Source organism: Hippichthys cyanospilos, chromosome 5 (assembly GCF_059441005.1).
Source record: "Hippichthys cyanospilos isolate Australia breed blue-spotted pipefish chromosome 5, RoL_Hcya_1.0, whole genome shotgun sequence".
In the NCBI taxonomy this organism is placed as follows: Eukaryota; Metazoa; Chordata; class Actinopteri; order Syngnathiformes; family Syngnathidae; genus Hippichthys; species Hippichthys cyanospilos.
Genome location: NC_142373.1, coordinates 13,648,485 through 13,672,872, shown reverse-complemented (window position 1 = coordinate 13,672,872; position 24,388 = coordinate 13,648,485). Strand labels below are relative to the sequence as shown.

The 24,388-nt window shown below is 53.5% G+C and overlaps 4 protein-coding genes across 7 annotated transcripts in view; 3 read left to right on the top strand and 1 right to left on the bottom strand.

Moving 5' to 3' along the window:
- Positions 1-24,388, top strand: part of col6a3 (collagen, type VI, alpha 3) — a 57,053-nt gene that overhangs the window by 12,316 nt on the left and 20,349 nt on the right. Inside the window, exons 6-25 of the mRNA XM_088415967.1 lie at positions 183-773; positions 848-1,450; positions 1,712-2,287; positions 2,739-3,338; positions 3,474-4,067; positions 4,215-4,796; positions 4,892-5,497; positions 5,605-6,198; positions 6,314-6,907; positions 7,109-7,696; positions 7,831-8,424; positions 8,626-9,213; positions 9,348-9,941; positions 10,143-10,730; positions 10,865-11,458; positions 14,694-15,281; positions 15,416-16,009; positions 17,728-18,315; positions 18,450-19,043; positions 19,245-19,832. Of these exons, the coding sequence (XP_088272093.1) occupies positions 183-773; positions 848-1,450; positions 1,712-2,287; positions 2,739-3,338; positions 3,474-4,067; positions 4,215-4,796; positions 4,892-5,497; positions 5,605-6,198; positions 6,314-6,907; positions 7,109-7,696; positions 7,831-8,424; positions 8,626-9,213; positions 9,348-9,941; positions 10,143-10,730; positions 10,865-11,458; positions 14,694-15,281; positions 15,416-16,009; positions 17,728-18,315; positions 18,450-19,043; positions 19,245-19,832 (11,838 nt within the window). The remainder of the gene's footprint in view (positions 1-182; positions 774-847; positions 1,451-1,711; positions 2,288-2,738; positions 3,339-3,473; positions 4,068-4,214; positions 4,797-4,891; positions 5,498-5,604; positions 6,199-6,313; positions 6,908-7,108; positions 7,697-7,830; positions 8,425-8,625; positions 9,214-9,347; positions 9,942-10,142; positions 10,731-10,864; positions 11,459-14,693; positions 15,282-15,415; positions 16,010-17,727; positions 18,316-18,449; positions 19,044-19,244; positions 19,833-24,388) is intronic.
- The window catches only part of mlphb (melanophilin b), an 82,699-nt gene that overhangs the window by 46,244 nt on the left and 12,067 nt on the right, over positions 1-24,388 (bottom strand). The gene's annotated exons all lie outside the window — the stretch shown is intronic.
- LOC148423629 (collagen alpha-3(VI) chain-like) lies at positions 11,471-14,563 on the top strand. The gene is made up of 4 exons (XM_088414947.1): positions 11,471-12,247; positions 12,382-12,975; positions 13,177-13,764; positions 13,899-14,563. The coding sequence occupies exons 1-4, from the start codon at positions 11,572-11,574 to the stop codon at positions 14,561-14,563; spliced, it is 2,523 nt and encodes an 840-aa protein (XP_088271073.1). The 5' UTR covers positions 11,471-11,571.
- On the top strand, positions 19,984-21,387 carry LOC148423628 (collagen alpha-3(VI) chain-like). The gene is made up of 2 exons (XM_088414946.1): positions 19,984-20,560; positions 20,762-21,387. Exons 1-2 carry the CDS (start codon positions 20,038-20,040, stop codon positions 21,385-21,387), a joined length of 1,149 nt encoding a protein of 382 aa, XP_088271072.1. The 5' UTR covers positions 19,984-20,037.

Below are 24,388 nucleotides of genomic sequence, written 5' to 3'. Positions count from 1 at the left end.
TGTAAAAATGTGTAGCAAACAATCGAAAAGGCTACAACTTTCAGATTTTAGCAATATATTGAAATTATCTGAATTATAGATCTAACACAGTAGGTGAACAACGTACATAGAGGATGATTATGATGTATGATACCTTGTTACAAAACAATTAATCGTTATTTTTATGACTTTTTTTTTCACAGCGGTTCCCGGCTCTGAAAGGGATGTTGCCTTCCTAATTGATGGTACCGACTCTGTTCGGTCAGACTTTTCTTACGTCAGGGATTTTATCCTCAAAGTCATTGAGCCGCTTGACATCGGAGATGACAAAGTACGAGTTGCGGTGGTTCAGCATAGCGAGAGGCCGACACCGAATTTCTACCTGAATACCTATAAGACCAAAGACGAGGTTGTGCGAGCCGTCAGTCAAATGACGCTGGCTGGAGGACGCAGTCTCAACACAGGCTCAGCGCTGAAGTTCATGCGGGACACCATCTTGTCGGACAGATACGGCAGCCGCAGGGCACGGAGTGTTCCGCAGTTTTTGATCGTTCTGACCGGAAGCAGATCCAGGGATAATGTGAAGGAGCCTGCAGGTGTGCTGAAGACCGAGGGGGTTGTGCCATTTGGCGTCGGCGTCAAGGATGCGGACCAAAAGCAGATTGAGGACATTTCGCACAATCCTTCCTTTGCCTTCAAAGTGAAGGAATTTAGCGAACTCGAAACTGTGCCTCAGCGACTCAATACCTACGTGAGCCTTCCCAAAGCTCAGCTAGAGACCGTCCTACGCGAAGGTAAGAAACTAAACTTTCATTTCTGTTGTTTCGAGGATTTCCTAAAAATCTGCACATGTGTTTTCCAATTATAGTACAAGGGCATGATATAAAAAGAGATATTGTGTTCCTACTGGATGGCTCTGAAAAGACCAGAAATGGTTTCACAGACATAAAGCTCTTCCTTAAGAGCATAGTGGAGAGTCTCTATATCAGTGAAAACCAAGACAGGGTGTCTGTGGTTCAGTTTGATGATAAGCCCGATGTCAATTTTTACCTGAACTCCCACAAGACCGAGAGTGATGTTTTGAATGCCATTGACAACCTAAAGCATAGTGGTGGTGGGAGACGCCTTAATGTTGGCGCAGCACTACGGTTTGTGAGACACAGCGTATTTACTTCCTCCTCTGGCAGCAGAAGGCTGGAGGGTGTGCCACAGATTTTGATTCTATTAGTTACCAACCCATCCACTGATGATGTGAGAAGCCCAGCTCTCGCTCTGAAGGACCACGACATTGTTTCAGTGGGGATCGGAGTGGGCGATGCAAATTTCTCAGACCTGGAAACGGTTGCCTTTGAACCTGACTTCATGTACAAAGTCTCCCGTGTTTCTGAGTTGCTCTCAATCCAATCTAATCTCATTGCTACGTTGAACACTAATAAAGGTGCCAAAGAATCCACAACATCTGATTTAATAGGTAAGGATCCCTGCCTAACAATAGCTTTGATCAATTCTCATGATTGTGCTATATTCTGTTGATACGTGTTTAGCATTAAACATTAAGACATTCTTTGGGTTCGATGTATAGAGATTATGTACCTTAGCCTCACAAGCATAGTGGCCTTTTTCCACACCTTGATTCCTTTTATAGGTTGGCATTCTGGGTGTCTAATCTCTCTTTCTGTGCGTATTTATAGTCTCTGAATAGTCTTTCTATGTATTCACACACTTGACGCAGGCCTCACTAAGAGGGACATAGTGTTCCTTCTCGACGGTTCAGACAATTCAAGAAACGGACTGCCGGCAATTCGGGAGTTCATCAGAAGAATGGTAGAAGAGCTGGACATTGATGAGGATAAGGTCCGAGTGGCCGTCCTTCAGTATAGCGGCGACACCACCGTTTACTTCAACTTTAAGGCCCACGGTTCCAAACGAGCCATCATCTATGCTGTTAGAAGCCTTCGGCATAAAGGAGGGAAACTGAGAAACACTGGAGCTGCTCTCGAGTTTGTGCGGGATTTTCTTTTCAACGTCGCCTCCGGAAGCAGAGTTGCCCAGGGTGTCCCTCAGATTCTCTTTTTGTTGACCGGGGGCGAATCCAATGATAACATTACAGGAGCTGCAGCCAACCTTCATCAACTTGGCGTCATGTCTTTTTCTATTGGAATGAAAAACGCTAAGCAAGAGGAGCTAGAGAAGATTGCCTCCACTACTGCTTATATTTTTAACCTACCTATTTTTGGTGAACTTTTGTCGGTACAACAAGAGATAGTGTCGATAGTTCAGGTGGGAAAAGCACTTGAGTCTCCCGTAGGTAAGAACTATCTCTGGTTTTGCTTTTGAGACCTTTGCTCCTTTTTTCGAGCTTCGATGAAACTGCGTCAGTCGGCTTCGTATTGCTTCAAGTTTCTCCATTCATTCAGAGAAACTTGGTCATCCTGTTCCTTGTGTGGATCACTTTCTTTCCTTTTTGGAGAGCCTTCCCTTGAGAGCACCACATTGTAACCCTTTCTGAAGCTCTTTCTTGAGCCAATGATTATCGCATCATTGATGTCAAACATAGATTTGATGGAAGTCTTTCACAATGTCCATCAACTATAGTTCCTGTTTACATAGGATGTCCCTTGCGTTTCTTGCTTTTAAGCATATCACTTGTCTTTCTTGAATGACCTATCTGCACAAGCAAAGCTATACCAAATATGTGAATGATGTCACTTTAAGACATTTTCTAATTCTAAACGAGGTTTTATCATTTTTTTTTCTAGTGGAACAAGAGTCCCCACAAAGAGACATTGTGTTTCTGGTGGATGGTTCAGATGAAACTTTGAGTGGATTTCCAGCTATTAAATTCTTCATTAAACAAGTGGTTGAAACACTCAATGTAGGTGAAAATGGGGACCAAATCTCTTTGGTCCAGTATAGCAGAGACCCACTGATGCACTTCAGTTTCAACACCTACACTGATTTACAAGATGTTCTTACTGCTATTGAGCAGCTGGAACACAAAGGCGGTGGGCCTCGTAACACCGGGGCAGCTCTTGAATATGTGAGGAGAAATACCTTCGCAGGGTCCTCTGGGAGTCGGCACAAAGAAGGCGTGCCTCAGATTTTGATTCTGTTGAGTGGGGGTGTATCTCGAGATGAGGTCACGAGCGCTGCTGCCGCTCTTAAGCAGGACCATGTTGTTGCCTTCTGCATTGGAACAAAAAATTCTGACCTACTTGAGTTACAAACCATTGCGCACGTACCATCCTATGCATTTGCTCTGCGACAGTTTGAGGATATTGGAAGAATCTTTCAGCAGCTAGTTTCCTTTGTTAAAAGAGTGCCTCCACAGACGAGGTTGAAGCCTATGACTGTCTTAGGTAAGCAAATGACCTCCCTCTCTGCCTATCATATCTGCCAAATTTGCATACTTGTTTTCAATGAATCTATCCCTATCGACCTACCTACAAACATATCTAATTGTATTTTTATTTTCGTTACCCATATGGTTACAGATTCGATGAAACGGGACATTGTATTTTTACTTGACGGCTCCGATAAGTCTGAACCAAGATTCCAAGATATTAAAGACTTTGTGTTAGGGGTAGTGGCAGATCTTCACATCCATGCAAACAACGACCAGGTGGCTGTGGTCCAGTACAGCAACACAGCACAAATTCACTTTGACCTGGGGCGTTTTTCCTCAGTAGATGTCATTGTAGACACAATAAGAGATCTGAGGCACAAAGGTGGTTCACCGAACAACATCGGGGCAGCTCTCCACTATTTGAAGGACTATGTCTTTACCCCTGATGCAGGTAGTAGATTACCACAGGGTGTTCCACAAATCCTTTTTGTGCTGAGCAATGAAAGGTCAGCTGATGATATAAGAGCTCCAATCAGAATGCTGAAAGAGATTGGCGTGATCATAATCGCTATTGGAACTGATAATGCTGATACCCTAGAACTTCAGACAATGTCTCACGATGCTAAACATGCACTTTCTGTAAGCAACTACAAGGAACTCCTAACTGCTAAGGAAGGTGTTTTGTCACTACTGAAACAGACTGACCACCACTTAGCACAATCAGCCCCAGTGGAGAATTTTGGTAAGCTGTTCTGCGTGGAATCGTTTCTAGTCACGGCAGGATTGTGACACTGGCACAAATAAGTTGTTCCAGAAGAGAAAACATTTTCTTGTCAGGTATTAACGATGGGAGCTGACTTGTTTTACTTCTTTTTTTTTATTACTACAGAAACAAGGAAAAACGATGTTGTGTTTCTGATCGATGGATCATATGACTCACGAAATGATTTTGAAGCCATACGACAATTCATTGAACAAATGGCAGAAACCTTGAGCCTTGATGACAGAGACCAAATGGCTGTCGTTCAATACAGCCGCAATGCCACCGTCAATTTCTACTTGAATTCTTATTCATCGAAAAACGATGTTCTGAATTCAATTCGGACCATGGGGCATAAGTATGGCAGACCCCTCTACCTTGGCAAAGCGCTGGAGTTTGTCAGAGACAACGTATTTGCAGCTTCGGTTGGAGGCCGACGTGAATCTCTGGTTCCTCAGTATCTGTTTGTCTTTAGTGGCGGCAGATCCAAGGATGATGTGAGAGGACCAGCACAATCACTCAAAGAAAGTGGAATTAAGACGTTCTCGATCGGAACAAACAATGCAGATACATTGGAAATGCAAAATATTTCTTTTACGCCCTCACACTATTTTTCCGTAACAAGCTTTACAAATCTGCCGAGTGTTCATGAATCAGTTAAAGCCATGTTGAGAGATGTTGATGATACAACTGGATATACACCTGCTGTTGGTAAGATAAAGACTGATTTATTTTACACGTTTGTTAGAAACACGGCGGTTTGAAAGCATGAACCCCAGTTTAACAACACTTGTGTGTAATTTCAGGTACTTCCACAGTTTCACAATTTGAACTTGGTGGCCCTGCTGATATTGTTTTTCTACTTGCTGGATCTGATGATATGCAAGCAAATGAAGGACCTATTTTGGACTTTGTGAAAAAGTTTGTCCAAGAATTAGAAATCGGTCCAAGTAATGTACAAGTGGCTGTCGCTCAGTACAGCACTGAGCCCACGGCAGACTTTTTATTAAACTCTTATGAAAAGAAAGGTGATCTAATGACTCATCTGAGCAATGTAAAACTGAAAGGAGGGGCCACCGTGAACACCGGTGCAGCCCTTGATTATGCTAGAAATAATTTATTTACTGCATCGGCCGGAAGCAGAAACCAGCAGGGAATACCTCAGACAATGATTGTCGTGAGTGGGAAAAAGTCAGACGATAATGTTGCACAGCCGCTGGGCAACCTGAGAGATGCTGGCATTGTCCTCTATAGCATTGGAATGAATTATGCAAATAAAGAAGAGATGAAGGAGATCTCAGACAGTGTTGAAACTGCACATTTCATCAATGCAATATCTGACTTTCCTGTTGTGACTCAACGTTTACTCACTGCAATTTTATCCCGTAAACGCATAGCTGACCCTGAAGTTGGTGAGTGGGATTTTGAGAGAATAAATACTTCTGGAAACCAGTAGATTTGTTGGATAAAACACTATGAGACAGTATTTTTTATTTAATCATGTTCATTATTTCCTTAGCTAAAACTGACATCAAAAAGGATATTATATTCCTTTTGGACGGCTCTGATGGCACAAGAAATGGCTTTCCTGCCATGCAAGACTTTGTTGAGAGAGTGGTGGAGTCAATCAATGTAGGACTAGATGGCGACCGTGTGTCTGTGGTCCAGTACAGCAGAGACGCCGAGGCAAACTTCTATCTGAACACGTATAACACAAAACAGGAAGTTGTGGATGCCGTCAGAGGGCTGAGACACAGAGGCGGAAGACCTCTGAACACAGGGGCTGCCCTTCGATATGTCAGAGAAAATGTCTTTACAGAATCTACAGGAAGTAGACACCTGCAAGGTGTTCCACAGATCTTAATCTTGCTAAATAGCAGGAGGTCTTTTGACAAGGTCGAGGCTGCAGCCTCTGTGCTCAAACAGCAAGGCATCTATACGATAAGCATTGGAACTCGAAGCTCAGACAAGAACGAATTGCAAAAAATATCCTATGACCCAAATTATGCTTTCGCAATATTTGACTTTACTGGATTAAACAATATCAATGAACAGATTTCCTCTGCAATGAGCAGAGTAATAAGGGACACATCTAAAACAACGACAGTGAGTGGTAAGCATTTCCCATATCCTATAAATAAGTATTTGAAGAATAATTAAGTTTATGAACATTTTTAGGGTTGTGTTACGTATTAAAACAGGATGTCTCCAATTTGTGTGCAAAACAGAAGAAAGAAAAGGACTTGATTATGTTTTCTTGTTGGACGGCTCTGACGCCACAAGAAACTCATTCCCGGCCATGAGAGACTTTGTCCAAAGGGTCGTAGAGACACTGAGCTTGGATGACAGCAAAGACCGCGTCGCCCTGGTTCAGTACAGCAGAGATGCGGCTGTCCAGTTCTATCTGAACACATACACAACAAAGGGCGAGATCCTTGACATTGTCAGAGGGTTGAGGCACAGAGGTGGCAGACCCCTCAACACCGGAGCAGCTCTCCAGTACTTGAGGGACAATGTCTTCACGGCCCCTGCCGGCAGCAGACGACTCGAAGGGGTCCCTCAGGTCCTAATCTTGCTAAGCGGCGGCAGGTCTTTTGACAGTGTGGATGCGCCGGCTTCCGCTCTCAAACAGCTGGGAGTGCTGGTCTTTGCAATCGGAACCAGAGGCTCCGATAGCGGAGAGCTGCAGAAGATTGCCCACGACCCCAGATATGCTCTCTCTGTGCCTGAATTCACTGACCTCCCCAGTGTCACACAGCAGCTCCAGTCCTCCGTTGAGGCTGTGGTGATTGACGTCACGCCCGAGAGGCCGCCAGTACTTGGTACGTGTAAACTCGCTGGGCCCGCGCCCGGGCTCTCCGATCGCCCCCGCACCACTCGAAGGTTTAGCTAGCGAGACGCTCGCCGGTTAGTCCTTTGCCTCGAAGTGACTACGATGGGAGCGGGAAGCCGCGTCCCAATCCCACGGCTTGTCGGCTTGCGCCGCCCCACTCGTTCTCATTTTTCCTCTCGTCTTTTCTCAGCTGAAGCCAAAAAGGATATTGTATTCCTACTGGATGGTTCCGATGGAACTAGGAATGGCTTCCCCGCCATGCGCGGTTTTGTTGAGCAAGTGGTGGAGAAGCTCAATGTGGGCGCAAACAAAGACCGCGTCTCTGTGGTCCAGTACGGCAGAGACGCAGAGGCCAATTTCTATCTGAACACGTACACCACGAGGGAGGATGTCGTGGATGCAGTCAGAGGGCTCAGACACAGAGGAGGCAGACCCCTCAACACAGGGGCCGCCCTGCGATACGTCAGGGACAACGTGTTCACAAACTCCTCAGGGAGCAGGCGCCCGCAAGGTGTTCCGCAGATCTTGATCCTGCTAAATGGCGGCCGGTCTTTTGACAGCGTTGACGCGCCGGCCTCTGCGCTCAGACAGCAGGGCGTCGTTACAATCAGCATTGGAACACAGAACTCTGACAGCAGCGAGCTGAAAAAGATATCCCATGAGCCTAGTCAAGCTCTAGCGGTGCCTGAGCTCACTGACCTGCCCAGTGTCCAAGAGCAGCTCTCCTCTGTAATTAGCAGGGTACTCAGAGCCACGCCGGTGACGCCCACGGTGACCGGTAAGCGAGATCTCTATCCCAAACGCTCGACAAGTTGACCGCTATTCCGATGTGTAAACGGGCTCGCGTCGACCTTTGGCGATTCGCTGGCAGAACGTGGGGTCTTGATACATCTCGTGTTTTGTTCACCGCAGCGGACAGACCGGGAAGGGATGTGGTTTTCTTGTTGGACGGCTCTGACGCCACAAGAAACTCATTCCCGGCCATGAGGGACTTTGTCCAAAGGGTCGTAGAGACACTGAGCTTGGATGACAGCAAAGACCGCGTCGCCCTGGTTCAGTACAGCAGAGATGCGGCTGTCCAGTTCTATCTGAACACATACACAACAAAGAGCGAGATCCTTGACATTGTCAGAGGGTTGAGGCACAGAGGTGGCAGACCCCTCAACACCGGAGCAGCTCTCCAGTACTTGAGGGACAATGTCTTCACGGCCCCTGCCGGCAGCAGACGACTCGAAGGGGTCCCTCAGGTCCTAATCTTGCTAAGCGGCGGCAGGTCTTTTGACAGTGTGGATGCGCCGGCTTCCGCTCTCAAACAGCTGGGAGTGCTGGTCTTTGCAATCGGAACCAGAGGCTCCGATAGCGGAGAGCTGCAGAAGATTGCCCACGACCCCAGATATGCTCTCTCTGTGCCTGAATTCACTGACCTCCCCAGTGTCACACAGCAGCTCCAGTCCTCCGTTGAGGCTGTGGTGATTGACGTCACGCCCGAGAGGCCGCCAGTACTTGGTACGTGTAAACTCGCTGGGCCCGCGCCCGGGCTCTCCGATCGCCCCCGCACCACTCGAAGGTTTAGCTAGCGAGACGCTCGCCGGTTAGTCCTTTGCCTCGAAGTGACTACGATGGGAGCGGGAAGCCGCGTCCCAATCCCACGGCTTGTCGGCTTGCGCCGCCCCACTCGTTCTCATTTTTCCTCTCGTCTTTTCTCAGCTGAAGCCAAAAAGGATATTGTATTCCTACTGGATGGTTCCGATGGAACTAGGAATGGCTTCCCCGCCATGCGCGGTTTTGTTGAGCAAGTGGTGGAGAAGCTCAATGTGGGCGCAAACAAAGACCGCGTCTCTGTGGTCCAGTACGGCAGAGACGCAGAGGCCAATTTCTATCTGAACACGTACACCACGAGGGAGGATGTCGTGGATGCAGTCAGAGGGCTCAGACACAGAGGAGGCAGACCCCTCAACACAGGGGCCGCCCTGCGATACGTCAGGGACAACGTGTTCACAAACTCCTCAGGGAGCAGGCGCCCGCAAGGTGTTCCGCAGATCTTGATCCTGCTAAATGGCGGCCGGTCTTTTGACAGCGTTGACGCGCCGGCCTCTGCGCTCAGACAGCAGGGCGTCGTTACAATCAGCATTGGAACACAGAACTCTGACAGCAGCGAGCTGAAAAAGATATCCCATGAGCCTAGTCAAGCTCTAGCGGTGCCTGAGCTCACTGACCTGCCCAGTGTCCAAGAGCAGCTCTCCTCTGTAATTAGCAGGGTACTCAGAGCCACGCCGGTGACGCCCACGGTGACCGGTAAGCGAGATCTCTATCCCAAACGCTCGACAAGTTGACCGCTATTCCGATGTGTAAACGGGCTCGCGTCGACCTTTGGCGATTCGCTGGCAGAACGTGGGGTCTTGATACATCTCGTGTTTTGTTCACCGCAGCGGACAGACCGGGAAGGGATGTGGTTTTCTTGTTGGACGGCTCTGACGCCACAAGAAACTCATTCCCGGCCATGAGGGACTTTGTCCAAAGGGTCGTAGAGACACTGAGCTTGGATGACAGCAAAGACCGCGTCGCCCTGGTTCAGTACAGCAGAGATGCGGCTGTCCAGTTCTATCTGAACACATACACAACAAAGAGCGAGATCCTTGACATTGTCAGAGGGTTGAGGCACAGAGGTGGCAGACCCCTCAACACCGGAGCAGCTCTCCAGTACTTGAGGGACAATGTCTTCACGGCCCCTGCCGGCAGCAGACGACTCGAAGGGGTCCCTCAGGTCCTAATCTTGCTAAGCGGCGGCAGGTCTTTTGACAGTGTGGATGCGCCGGCTTCCGCTCTCAAACAGCTGGGAGTGCTGGTCTTTGCAATCGGAACCAGAGGCTCCGATAGCGGAGAGCTGCAGAAGATTGCCCACGACCCCAGATATGCTCTCTCTGTGCCTGAATTCACTGACCTCCCCAGTGTCACACAGCAGCTCCAGTCCTCCGTGGAGGCTGTGGTGATTGACGTCACGCCCGAGAGGCCGCCAGTACTTGGTACGTGTAAACTCGCTGGGCCCGCGCCCGGGCTCTCCGATCGCCCCCGCACCACTCGAAGGTTTAGCTAGCGAGACGCTCGCCGGTTAGTCCTTTGCCTCGAAGTGACTACGATGGGAGCGGGAAGCCGCGTCCCAATCCCACGGCTTGTCGGCTTGCGCCGCCCCACTCGTTCTCATTTTTCCTCTCGTCTTTTCTCAGCTGAAGCCAAAAAGGATATTGTATTCCTACTGGATGGTTCCGATGGAACTAGGAATGGCTTCCCCGCCATGCGCGGTTTTGTTGAGCAAGTGGTGGAGAAGCTCAATGTGGGCGCAAACAAAGACCGCGTCTCTGTGGTCCAGTACGGCAGAGACGCAGAGGCCAATTTCTATCTGAACACGTACACCACGAGGGAGGATGTCGTGGATGCAGTCAGAGGGCTCAGACACAGAGGAGGCAGACCCCTCAACACAGGGGCCGCCCTGCGATACGTCAGGGACAACGTGTTCACAAACTCCTCAGGGAGCAGGCGCCCGCAAGGTGTTCCGCAGATCTTGATCCTGCTAAATGGCGGCCGGTCTTTTGACAGCGTTGACGCGCCGGCCTCTGCGCTCAGACAGCAGGGCGTCGTTACAATCAGCATTGGAACACAGAACTCTGACAGCAGCGAGCTGAAAAAGATATCCCATGAGCCTAGTCAAGCTCTAGCGGTGCCTGAGCTCACTGACCTGCCCAGTGTCCAAGAGCAGCTCTCCTCTGTAATTAGCAGGGTACTCAGAGCCACGCCGGTGACGCCCACGGTGACCGGTAAGCGAGATCTCTATCCCAAACGCTCGACAAGTTGACCGCTATTCCGATGTGTAAACGGGCTCGCGTCGACCTTTGGCGATTCGCTGGCAGAACGTGGGGTCTTGATACATCTCGTGTTTTGTTCACCGCAGCGGACAGACCGGGAAGGGATGTGGTTTTCTTGTTGGACGGCTCTGACGCCACAAGAAACTCATTCCCGGCCATGAGGGACTTTGTCCAAAGGGTCGTAGAGACACTGAGCTTGGATGACAGCAAAGACCGCGTCGCCCTGGTTCAGTACAGCAGAGATGCGGCTGTCCAGTTCTATCTGAACACATACACAACAAAGAGCGAGATCCTTGACATTGTCAGAGGGTTGAGGCACAGAGGTGGCAGACCCCTCAACACCGGAGCAGCTCTCCAGTACTTGAGGGACAATGTCTTCACGGCCCCTGCCGGCAGCAGACGACTCGAAGGGGTCCCTCAGGTCCTAATCTTGCTAAGCGGCGGCAGGTCTTTTGACAGTGTGGATGCGCCGGCTTCCGCTCTCAAACAGCTGGGAGTGCTGGTCTTTGCAATCGGAACCAGAGGCTCCGATAGCGGAGAGCTGCAGAAGATTGCCCACGACCCCAGATATGCTCTCTCTGTGCCTGAATTCACTGACCTCCCCAGTGTCACACAGCAGCTCCAGTCCTCCGTGGAGGCTGTGGTGATTGACGTCACGCCCGAGAGGCCGCCAGTACTTGGTACGTGTAAACTCGCTGGGCCCGCGCCCGGGCTCTCCGATCGCCCCCGCACCACTCGAAGGTTTAGCTAGCGAGACGCTCGCCGGTTAGTCCTTTGCCTCGAAGTGACTACGATGGGAGCGGGAAGCCGCGTCCCAATCCCACGGCTTGTCGGCTTGCGCCGCCCCACTCGTTCTCATTTTTCCTCTCGTCTTTTCTCAGCTGAAGCCAAAAAGGATATTGTATTCCTACTGGATGGTTCCGATGGAACTAGGAATGGCTTCCCCGCCATGCGCGGTTTTGTTGAGCAAGTGGTGGAGAAGCTCAATGTGGGCGCAAACAAAGACCGCGTCTCTGTGGTCCAGTACGGCAGAGACGCAGAGGCCAATTTCTATCTGAACACGTACACCACGAGGGAGGATGTCGTGGATGCAGTCAGAGGGCTCAGACACAGAGGAGGCAGACCCCTCAACACAGGGGCCGCCCTGCGATACGTCAGGGACAACGTGTTCACAGACTCCTCAGGGAGCAGGCGCCCGCAAGGTGTTCCGCAGATCTTGATCCTGCTAAATGGCGGCCGGTCTTTTGACAGCGTTGACGCGCCGGCCTCTGCGCTCAGACAGCAGGGCGTCGTTACAATCAGCATTGGAACACAGAACTCTGACAGCAGCGAGCTGAAAAAGATATCCCATGAGCCTAGTCAAGCTCTAGCGGTGCCTGAGCTCACTGACCTGCCCAGTGTCCAAGAGCAGCTCTCCTCTGTAATTAGCAGGGTACTCAGAGCCACGCCCGTGACGCCCACGGTGACCGGTAAGCGAGATCTCTATCCCAAACGCTCGACAAGTTGACCGCTATTCCGATGTGTAAACGGGCTCGCGTCGACCTTTGGCGATTCGCTGGCAGAACGTGGGGTCTTGATACATCTCGTGTTTTGTTCACCGCAGCGGACAGACCGGGAAGGGATGTGGTTTTCTTGTTGGACGGCTCTGACGCCACAAGAAACTCATTCCCGGCCATGAGGGACTTTGTCCAAAGGGTCGTAGAGACACTGAGCTTGGATGACAGCAAAGACCGCGTCGCCCTGGTTCAGTACAGCAGAGATGCGGCTGTCCAGTTCTATCTGAACACATACACAACAAAGAGCGAGATCCTTGACATTGTCAGAGGGTTGAGGCACAGAGGTGGCAGACCCCTCAACACCGGAGCAGCTCTCCAGTACTTGAGGGACAATGTCTTCACGGCCCCTGCCGGCAGCAGACGACTCGAAGGGGTCCCTCAGGTCCTAATCTTGCTAAGCGGCGGCAGGTCTTTTGACAGTGTGGATGCGCCGGCTTCCGCTCTCAAACAGCTGGGAGTGCTGGTCTTTGCAATCGGAACCAGAGGCTCCGATAGCGGAGAGCTGCAGAAGATTGCCCACGACCCCAGATATGCTCTCTCTGTGCCTGAATTCACTGACCTCCCCAGTGTCACACAGCAGCTCCAGTCCTCCGTGGAGGCTGTGGTGATTGACGTCACGCCCGAGAGGCCGCCAGTACTTGGTACGTGTAAACTCGCTGGGCCCGCGCCCGGGCTCTCCGATCGCCCCCGCACCACTCGAAGGTTTAGCTAGCGAGACGCTCGCCGGTTAGTCCTTTGCCTCGAAGTGACTACGATGGGAGCGGGAAGCCGCGTCCCAATCCCACGGCTTGTCGGCTTGCGCCGCCCCACTCGTTCTCATTTTTCCTCTCGTCTTTTCTCAGCTGAAGCCAAAAAGGATATTGTATTCCTACTGGATGGTTCCGATGGAACTAGGAATGGCTTCCCCGCCATGCGCGGTTTTGTTGAGCAAGTGGTGGAGAAGCTCAATGTGGGCGCAAACAAAGACCGCGTCTCTGTGGTCCAGTACGGCAGAGACGCAGAGGCCAATTTCTATCTGAACACGTACACCACGAGGGAGGATGTCGTGGATGCAGTCAGAGGGCTCAGACACAGAGGAGGCAGACCCCTCAACACAGGGGCCGCCCTGCGATACGTCAGGGACAACGTGTTCACAGACTCCTCAGGGAGCAGGCGCCCGCAAGGTGTTCCGCAGATCTTGATCCTGCTAAATGGCGGCCGGTCTTTTGACAGCGTTGACGCGCCGGCCTCTGCGCTCAGACAGCAGGGCGTCGTTACAATCAGCATTGGAACACAGAACTCTGACAGCAGCGAGCTGAAAAAGATATCCCATGAGCCTAGTCAAGCTCTAGCGGTGCCTGAGCTCACTGACCTGCCCAGTGTCCAAGAGCAGCTCTCCTCTGTAATTAGCAGGGTACTCAGAGCCACGCCCGTGACGCCCACGGTGACCGGTAAGCGAGATCTCTATCCCAAACGCTCGACAAGTTGACCGCTATTCCGATGTGTAAACGGGCTCGCGTCGACCTTTGGCGATTCGCTGGCAGAACGTGGGGTCTTGATACATCTCGTGTTTTGTTCACCGCAGCGGACAGACCGGGAAGGGATGTGGTTTTCTTGTTGGACGGCTCTGACGCCACGAGAAACTCATTCCCGGCCATGAGGGACTTTGTCCAAAGGGTCGTAGAGACACTGAGCTTGGATGACAGCAAAGACCGCGTGGCCCTGGTTCAGTACAGCAGAGATGCGGCTGTCCAGTTCTATCTGAACACATACACAACAAAGAGCGAGATCCTTGACATTGTCAGAGGGTTGAGGCACAGAGGTGGCAGACCCCTCAACACCGGAGCAGCTCTCCAGTACTTGAGGGACAATGTCTTCACGGCCCCTGCCGGCAGCAGACGACTCGAAGGGGTCCCTCAGGTCCTAATCTTGCTAAGCGGCGGCAGGTCTTTTGACAGTGTGGATGCGCCGGCTTCCGCTCTCAAACAGCTGGGAGTGCTGGTCTTTGCAATCGGAACCAGAGGCTCCGATAGCGGAGAGCTGCAGAAGATTGCCCACGACCCCAGATATGCTCTCTCTGTGCCTGAATTCACTGACCTCCCCAGTGTCACACAGCAGCTCCAGTCCTCCGTGGAGGCTGTGGTGATTGACGTCACGCCCGAGAGGCCGCCAGTACTTGGTACGTGTAAACTCGCTGGGCCCGCGCCCGGGCTCTCCGATCGCCCCCGCACCACTCGAAGGTTTAGCTAGCGAGACGCTCGCCGGTTAGTCCTTTGCCTCGAAGTGACTACGATGGGAGCGGGAAGCCGCGTCCCAATCCCACGGCTTGTCGGCTTGCGCCGCCACACTCGTTCTCATTTTTCCTCTCGTCTTTTCTCAGCTGAAGCCAAAAAGGATATTGTATTCCTACTGGATGGTTCCGATGGAACTAGGAATGGCTTCCCCGCCATGCGCGGTTTTGTTGAGCAAGTGGTGGAGAAGCTCAATGTGGGCGCAAACAAAGACCGCGTCTCTGTGGTCCAGTACGGCAGAGACGCAGAGGCCAATTTCTATCTGAACACGTACACCACGAGGGAGGATGTCGTGGATGCAGTCAGAGGGCTCAGACACAGAGGAGGCAGACCCCTCAACACAGGGGCCGCCCTGCGATACGTCAGGGACAACGTGTTCACAAACTCCTCAGGGAGCAGGCGCCCGCAAGGTGTTCCGCAGATCTTGATCCTGCTAAATGGCGGCCGGTCTTTTGACAGCGTTGACGCGCCGGCCTCTGCGCTCAGACAGCAGGGCGTCGTTACAATCAGCATTGGAACACAGAACTCTGACAGCAGCGAGCTGAAAAAGATATCCCATGAGCCTAGTCAAGCTCTAGCGGTGCCTGAGCTCACTGACCTGCCCAGTGTCCAAGAGCAGCTCTCCTCTGTAATTAGCAGGGTACTCAGAGCCACGCCGGTGACGCCCACGGTGACCGGTAAGCGAGATCTCTATCCCAAACGCTCGACAAGTTGACCGCTATTCCGATGTGTAAACGGGCTCGCGTCGACCTTTGGCGATTCGCTGGCAGAACGTGGGGTCTTGATACATCTCGTGTTTTGTTCACCGCAGCGGACAGACCGGGAAGGGATGTGGTTTTCTTGTTGGACGGCTCTGACGCCACAAGAAACTCATTCCCGGCCATGAGGGACTTTGTCCAAAGGGTCGTAGAGACACTGAGCTTGGATGACAGCAAAGACCGCGTCGCCCTGGTTCAGTACAGCAGAGATGCGGCTGTCCAGTTCTATCTGAACACATACACAACAAAGAGCGAGATCCTTGACATTGTCAGAGGGTTGAGGCACAGAGGTGGCAGACCCCTCAACACCGGAGCAGCTCTCCAGTACTTGAGGGACAATGTCTTCACGGCCCCTGCCGGCAGCAGACGACTCGAAGGGGTCCCTCAGGTCCTAATCTTGCTAAGCGGCGGCAGGTCTTTTGACAGTGTGGATGCGCCGGCTTCCGCTCTCAAACAGCTGGGAGTGCTGGTCTTTGCAATCGGAACCAGAGGCTCCGATAGCGGAGAGCTGCAGAAGATTGCCCACGACCCCAGATATGCTCTCTCTGTGCCTGAATTCACTGACCTCCCCAGTGTCACACAGCAGCTCCAGTCCTCCGTGGAGGCTGTGGTGATTGACGTCACGCCCGAGAGGCCGCCAGTACTTGGTACGTGTAAACTCGCTGGGCCCGCGCCCGGGCTCTCCGATCGCCCCCGCACCACTCGAAGGTTTAGCTAGCGAGACGCTCGCCGGTTAGTCCTTTGCCTCGAAGTGACTACGATGGGAGCGGGAAGCCGCGTCCCAATCCCACGGCTTGTCGGCTTGCGCCGCCCCACTCGTTCTCATTTTTCCTCTCGTCTTTTCTCAGCTGAAGCCAAAAAGGATATTGTATTCCTACTGGATGGTTCCGATGGAACTAGGAATGGCTTCCCCGCCATGCGCGGTTTTGTTGAGCAAGTGGTGGAGAAGCTCAATGTGGGCGCAAACAAAGACCGCGTCTCTGTGGTCCAGTACGGCAGAGACGCAGAGGCCAATTTCTATCTGAACACGTACACCACGAGGGAGGATGTCGTGGATGCAGTCAGAGGGCTCAGACACAGAGGAGGCAGACCCCTCAACACAGGGGCCGCCCTGCGATACGTCAGGGACAACGTGTTCACAGACTCCTCAGGGAGCAGGCGCCCGCAAGGTGTTCCGCAGATCTTGATCCTGCTAAATGGCGGCCGGTCTTTTGACAGCGTTGACGCGCCGGCCTCTGCGCTCAGACAGCAGGGCGTCGTTACAATCAGCATTGGAACACAGAACTCTGACAGCAGCGAGCTGAAAAAGATATCCCATGAGCCTAGTCAAGCTCTAGCGGTGCCTGAGCTCACTGACCTGCCCAGTGTCCAAGAGCAGCTCTCCTCTGTAATTAGCAGGGTACTCAGAGCCACGCCCGTGACGCCCACGGTGACCGGTAAGCGAGATCTCTATCCCAAACGCTCGACAAGTTGACCGCTATTCCGATGTGTAAACGGGCTCGCGTCGACCTTTGTCGATTCGCTGGCAGAACGTGGGGTCTTGATACATCTCGTGTTTTGTTCACCGCAGCGGACAGACCGGGAAGGGATGTGGTTTTCTTGTTGGACGGCTCTGACGCCACGAGAAACTCATTCCCGGCCATGAGGGACTTTGTCCAAAGGGTCGTAGAGACACTGAGCTTGGATGACAGCAAAGACCGCGTGGCCCTGGTTCAGTACAGCAGAGATGCGGCTGTCCAGTTCTATCTGAACACACACACAACAAAGAGCGAGATCCTTGACATTGTCAGAGGGTTGAGGCACAGAGGTGGCAGACCCCTCAACACCGGAGCAGCTCTCCAGTACTTGAGGGACAATGTCTTCACGGCCCCTGCCGGCAGCAGACGACTCGAAGGGGTCCCTCAGGTCCTAATCTTGCTAAGCGGCGGCAGGTCTTTTGACAGTGTGGATGCGCCGGCTTCCGCTCTCAAACAGCTGGGAGTGCTGGTCTTTGCAATCGGAACCAGAGGCTCCGATAGCGGAGAGCTGCAGAAGATTGCCCACGACCCCAGATATGCTCTCTCTGTGCCTGAATTCACTGACCTCCCCAGTGTCACACAGCAGCTCCAGTCCTCCGTTGAGGCTGTGGTGATTGACGTCACGCCCGAGAGGCCGCCAGTACTTGGTACGTGTAAACTCGCTGGGCCCGCGCCCGGGCTCTCCGATCGCCCCCGCACCACTCGAAGGTTTAGCTAGCGAGACGCTCGCCGGTTAGTCCTTTGCCTCGAAGTGACTACGATGGGAGCGGGAAGCCGCGTCCCAATCCCACGGCTTGTCGGCTTGCGCCGCCCCACTCGTTCTCATTTTTCCTCTCGTTTTTTCTCAGCTGAAGCCAAAAAGGATATTGTATTCCTACTGGATGGTTCCGATGGAACTAGGAATGGCTTCCCCGCCATGCGCGGTTTTGTTGAGCAAGTGGTGGAGAAGCTCAATGTGGGCGCAAACAAAGACCGCGTCTCTGTGGTCCAGTACGGCAGAGACGCAGAGGCCAATTTCTATCTGAACACGTACACCACGAGGGAGGATGTCGTGGATGCAGTCAGAGGGCTCAGACACAGAGGAGGCAGACCCCTCAACACAGGGGCCGCCCTGCGATACGTCAGGGACAACGTGTTCACAAACTCCTCAGGGAGCAGGCGCCCGCAAGGTGTTCCGCAGATCTTGATCCTGCTAAATGGCGGCCGGTCTTTTGACAGCGTTGACGCGCCGGCCTCTGCGCTCAGACAGCAGGGCGTCGTTACAATCAGCATTGGAACACAGAACTCTGACAGCAGCGAGCTGAAAAAGATATCCCATGAGCCTAGTCAAGCTCTAGCGGTGCCTGAGCTCACTGACCTGCCCAGTGTCCAAGAGCAGCTCTCCTCTGTAATTAGCAGGGTACTCAGAGCCACGCCGGTGACGCCCACGGTGACCGGTAAGCGAGATCTCTATCCCAAACGCTCGACAAGTTGACCGCTATTCCGATGTGTAAACGGGCTCGCGTCGACCTTTGGCGATTCGCTGGCAGAACGTGGGGTCTTGATACATCTCGTGTTTTGTTCACCGCAGCGGACAGACCGGGAAGGGATGTGGTTTTCTTGTTGGACGGCTCTGACGCCACGAGAAACTCATTCCCGGCCATGAGGGACTTTGTCCAAAGGGTCGTAGAGACACTGAGCTTGGATGACAGCAAAGACCGCGTCGCCCTGGTTCAGTACAGCAGGGATGCGGCTGTCCAGTTCTATCTGAACACATACACAACAAAGAGCGAGATCCTTGACATTGTCAGAGGGTTGAGGCACAGAGGTGGCAGACCCCTCAACACCGGAGCAGCTCTCCAGTACTTGAGGGACAATGTCTTCACGGCCCCTGCCGGCAGCAGACGACTCGAAGGGGTCCCTCAGGTCCTAATCTTGCTAAGCGGCGGCAGGTCTTTTGACAGTGTGGATGCGCCGGCTTCCGCTCTCAAACAGCTGGGAGTGCTGGTCTTTGCAATCGGAACCAGAGGCTCCGATAGCGGAGAGCTGCAGAAGATTGCCCACGACCCCAGATATGCTCTCTCTGTGCCTGAATTCACTGACCTCCCCAGTGTCACACAGCAGCTCCAGTCCTCCGTTGAGGCTGTGGTGATTGACGTCACGCCCGAGAGGCCGCCAGTACTTGGTACGTGTAAACTCGCTGGGCCCGCGCCCGGGCTCTCCGATCGCCCCCGCACCACTCGAAGGTTTAGCTAGCGAGACGCTCGCCGGTTAGTCCTTTGCCTCGAAGTGACTACGATGGGAGCGGGAAGCCGCGTCCCAATCCCACGGCTTGTCGGCTTGCGCCGCCCCACTCGTTCTCATTTTTCCTCTCGTCTTTTCTCAGCTGAAGCCAAAAAGGATATTGTATTCCTACTGGATGGTTCCGATGGAACTAGGAATGGCTTCCCCGCCATGCGCGGTTTTGTTGAGCAAGTGGTGGAGAAGCTCAATGTGGGCGCAAACAAAGACCGCGTCTCTGTGGTCCAGTACGGCAGAGACGCAGAGGCCAATTTCTATCTGAACACGTACACCACGAGGGAGGATGTCGTGGATGCAGTCAGAGGGCTCAGACACAGAGGAGGCAGACCCCTCAACACAGGGGCCGCCCTGCGATACGTCAGGGACAACGTGTTCACAAACTCCTCAGGGAGCAGGCGCCCGCAAGGTGTTCCGCAGATCTTGATCCTGCTAAATGGCGGCCGGTCTTTTGACAGCGTTGACGCGCCGGCCTCTGCGCTCAGACAGCAGGGCGTCGTTACAATCAGCATTGGAACACAGAACTCTGACAGCAGCGAGCTGAAAAAGATATCCCATGAGCCTAGTCAAGCTCTAGCGGTGCCTGAGCTCACTGACCTGCCCAGTGTCCAAGAGCAGCTCTCCTCTGTAATTAGCAGGGTACTCAGAGCCACGCCCGTGACGCCCACGGTGACCGGTAAGCGAGATCTCTATCCCAAACGCTCGACAAGTTGACCGCTATTCCGATGTGTAAACGGGCTCGCGTCGACCTTTGGCGATTCGCTGGCAGAACGTGGGGTCTTGATACATCTCGTGTTTTGTTCACCACAGCGGACAGACCGGGAAGGGATGTGGTTTTCTTGTTGGACGGCTCTGACGCCACAAGAAACTCATTCCCGGCCATGAGGGACTTTGTCCAAAGGGTCGTAGAGACACTGAGCTTGGATGACAGCAAAGACCGCGTGGCCCTGGTTCAGTACAGCAGAGATGCGGCTGTCCAGTTCTATCTGAACACATACACAACAAAGAGCGAGATCCTTGACATTGTCAGAGGGTTGAGGCACAGAGGTGGCAGACCCCTCAACACCGGAGCAGCTCTCCAGTACTTGAGGGACAATGTCTTCACGGCCCCTGCCGGCAGCAGACGACTCGAAGGGGTCCCTCAGGTCCTAATCTTGCTAAGCGGCGGCAGGTCTTTTGACAGTGTGGATGCGCCGGCTTCCGCTCTCAAACAGCTGGGAGTGCTGGTCTTTGCAATCGGAACCAGAGGCTCCGATAGCGGAGAGCTGCAGAAGATTGCCCACGACCCCAGATATGCTCTCTCTGTGCCTGAATTCACTGACCTCCCCAGTGTCACACAGCAGCTCCAGTCCTCCGTTGAGGCTGTGGTGATTGACGTCACGCCCGAGAGGCCGCCAGTACTTGGTACGTGTAAACTCGCTGGGCCCGCGCCCGGGCTCTCCGATCGCCCCCGCACCACTCGAAGGTTTAGCTAGCGAGACGCTCGCCGGTTAGTCCTTTGCCTCGAAGTGACTACGATGGGAGCGGGAAGCCGCGTCCCAATCCCACGGCTTGTCGGCTTGCGCCGCCCCACTCGTTCTCATTTTTCCTCTCGTCTTTTCTCAGCTGAAGCCAAAAAGGATATTGTATTCCTACTGGATGGTTCCGATGGAACTAGGAATGGCTTCCCCGCCATGCGCGGTTTTGTTGAGCAAGTGGTGGAGAAGCTCAATGTGGGCGCAAACAAAGACCGCGTCTCTGTGGTCCAGTACGGCAGAGACGCAGAGGCCAATTTCTATCTGAACACGTACACCACGAGGGAGGATGTCGTGGATGCAGTCAGAGGGCTCAGACACAGAGGAGGCAGACCCCTCAACACAGGGGCCGCCCTGCGATACGTCAGGGACAACGTGTTCACAGACTCCTCAGGGAGCAGGCGCCCGCAAGGTGTTCCGCAGATCTTGATCCTGCTAAATGGCGGCCGGTCTTTTGACAGCGTTGACGCGCCGGCCTCTGCGCTCAGACAGCAGGGCGTCGTTACAATCAGCATTGGAACACAGAACTCTGACAGCAGCGAGCTGAAAAAGATATCCCATGAGCCTAGTCAAGCTCTAGCGGTGCCTGAGCTCACTGACCTGCCCAGTGTCCAAGAGCAGCTCTCCTCTGTAATTAGCAGGGTACTCAGAGCCACGCCCGTGACGCCCACGGTGACCGGTAAGCGAGATCTCTATCCCAAACGCTCGACAAGTTGACCGCTATTCCGATGTGTAAACGGGCTCGCGTCGACCTTTGGCGATTCGCTGGCAGAACGTGGGGTCTTGATACATCTCGTGTTTTGTTCACCGCAGCGGACAGACCGGGAAGGGATGTGGTTTTCTTGTTGGACGGCTCTGACGCCACGAGAAACTCATTCCCGGCCATGAGGGACTTTGTCCAAAGGGTCGTAGAGACACTGAGCTTGGATGACAGCAAAGACCGCGTCGCCCTGGTTCAGTACAGCAGAGATGCGGCTGTCCAGTTCTATCTGAACACACACACAACAAAGAGCGAGATCCTTGACATTGTCAGAGGGTTGAGGCACAGAGGTGGCAGACCCCTCAACACCGGAGCAGCTCTCCAGTACTTGAGGGACAATGTCTTCACGGCCCCTGCCGGCAGCAGACGACTCGAAGGGGTCCCTCAGGTCCTAATCTTGCTAAGCGGCGGCAGGTCTTTTGACAGTGTGGATGCGCCGGCTTCCGCTCTCAAACAGCTGGGAGTGCTGGTCTTTGCAATCGGAACCAGAGGCTCCGATAGCGGAGAGCTGCAGAAGATTGCCCACGACCCCAGATATGCTCTCTCTGTGCCTGAATTCACTGACCTCCCCAGTGTCACACAGCAGCTCCAGTCCTCCGTTGAGGCTGTGGTGATTGACGTCACGCCCGAGAGGCCGCCAGTACTTGGTACGTGTAAACTCGCTGGGCCCGCGCCCGGGCTCTCCGATCGCCCCCGCACCACTCGAAGGTTTAGCTAGCGAGACGCTCGCCGGTTAGTCCTTTGCCTCGAAGTGACTACGATGGGAGCGGGAAGCCGCGTCCCAATCCCACGGCTTGTCGGCTTGCGCCGCCCCACTCGTTCTCATTTTTCCTCTCGTTTTTTCTCAGCTGAAGCCAAAAAGGATATTGTATTCCTACTGGATGGTTCCGATGGAACTAGGAATGGCTTCCCCGCCATGCGCGGTTTTGTTGAGCAAGTGGTGGAGAAGCTCAATGTGGGCGCAAACAAAGACCGCGTCTCTGTGGTCCAGTACGGCAGAGACGCAGAGGCCAATTTCTATCTGAACACGTACACCACGAGGGAGGATGTCGTGGATGCAGTCAGAGGGCTCAGACACAGAGGAGGCAGACCCCTCAACACAGGGGCCGCCCTGCGATACGTCAGGGACAACGTGTTCACAAACTCCTCAGGGAGCAGGCGCCCGCAAGGTGTTCCGCAGATCTTGATCCTGCTAAATGGCGGCCGGTCTTTTGACAGCGTTGACGCGCCGGCCTCTGCGCTCAGACAGCAGGGCGTCGTTACAATCAGCATTGGAACACAGAACTCTGACAGCAGCGAGCTGAAAAAGATATCCCATGAGCCTAGTCAAGCTCTAGCGGTGCCTGAGCTCACTGACCTGCCCAGTGTCCAAGAGCAGCTCTCCTCTGTAATTAGCAGGGTACTCAGAGCCACGCCGGTGACGCCCACGGTGACCGGTAAGCGAGATCTCTATCCCAAACGCTCGACAAGTTGACCGCTATTCCGATGTGTAAACGGGCTCGCGTCGACCTTTGGCGATTCGCTGGCAGAACGTGGGGTCTTGATACATCTCGTGTTTTGTTCACCGCAGCGGACAGACCGGGAAGGGATGTGGTTTTCTTGTTGGACGGCTCTGACGCCACGAGAAACTCATTCCCGGCCATGAGGGACTTTGTCCAAAGGGTCGTAGAGACACTGAGCTTGGATGACAGCAAAGACCGCGTGGCCCTGGTTCAGTACAGCAGAGATGCGGCTGTCCAGTTCTATCTGAACACATACACAACAAAGAGCGAGATCCTTGACATTGTCAGAGGGTTGAGGCACAGAGGTGGCAGACCCCTCAACACCGGAGCAGCTCTCCAGTACTTGAGGGACAATGTCTTCACGGCCCCTGCCGGCAGCAGACGACTCGAAGGGGTCCCTCAGGTCCTAATCTTGCTAAGCGGCGGCAGGTCTTTTGACAGTGTGGATGCGCCGGCTTCCGCTCTCAAACAGCTGGGAGTGCTGGTCTTTGCAATCGGAACCAGAGGCTCCGATAGCGGAGAGCTGCAGAAGATTGCCCACGACCCCAGATATGCTCTCTCTGTGCCTGAATTCACTGACCTCCCCAGTGTCACACAGCAGCTCCAGTCCTCCATGGAGGCTGTGGTGATTGACGTCACGCCCGAGAGGCCGCCAGTACTTGGTACGTGTAAACTCGCTGGGCCCGCGCCCGGGCTCTCCGATCGCCCCCGCACCACTCGAAGGTTTAGCTAGCGAGACGCTCGCCGGTTAGTCCTTTGCCTCGAAGTGACTACGATGGGAGCGGGAAGCCGAGTCCCAATCCCACGGCTTGTCGGCTTGCGCCGCCCCACTCGTTCTCATTTTTCCTCTCGTCTTTTCTCAGCTGAAGCCAAAAAGGATATTGTATTCCTACTGGATGGTTCCGATGGAACTAGGAATGGCTTCCCCGCCATGCGCGGTTTTGTTGAGCAAGTGGTGGAGAAGCTCAATGTGGGCGCAAACAAAGACCGCGTCTCTGTGGTCCAGTACGGCAGAGACGCAGAGGCCAATTTCTATCTGAATACGTACACCACGAGGGAGGATGTCGTGGATGCAGTCAGAGGGCTCAGACACAGAGGAGGCAGACCCCTCAACACAGGGGCCGCCCTGCGATACGTCAGGGACAACGTGTTCACAAACTCCTCAGGGAGCAGGCGCCCGCAAGGTGTTCCGCAGATCTTGATCCTGCTAAATGGCGGCCGGTCTTTTGACAGCGTTGACGCGCCGGCCTCTGCGCTCAGACAGCAGGGCGTCGTTACAATCAGCATTGGAACACAGAACTCTGACAGCAGCGAGCTGAAAAAGATATCCCATGAGCCTAGTCAAGCTCTAGCGGTGCCTGAGCTCACTGACCTGCCCAGTGTCCAAGAGCAGCTCTCCTCTGTAATTAGCAGGGTACTCAGAGCCACGCCGGTGACGCCCACGGTGACCGGTAAG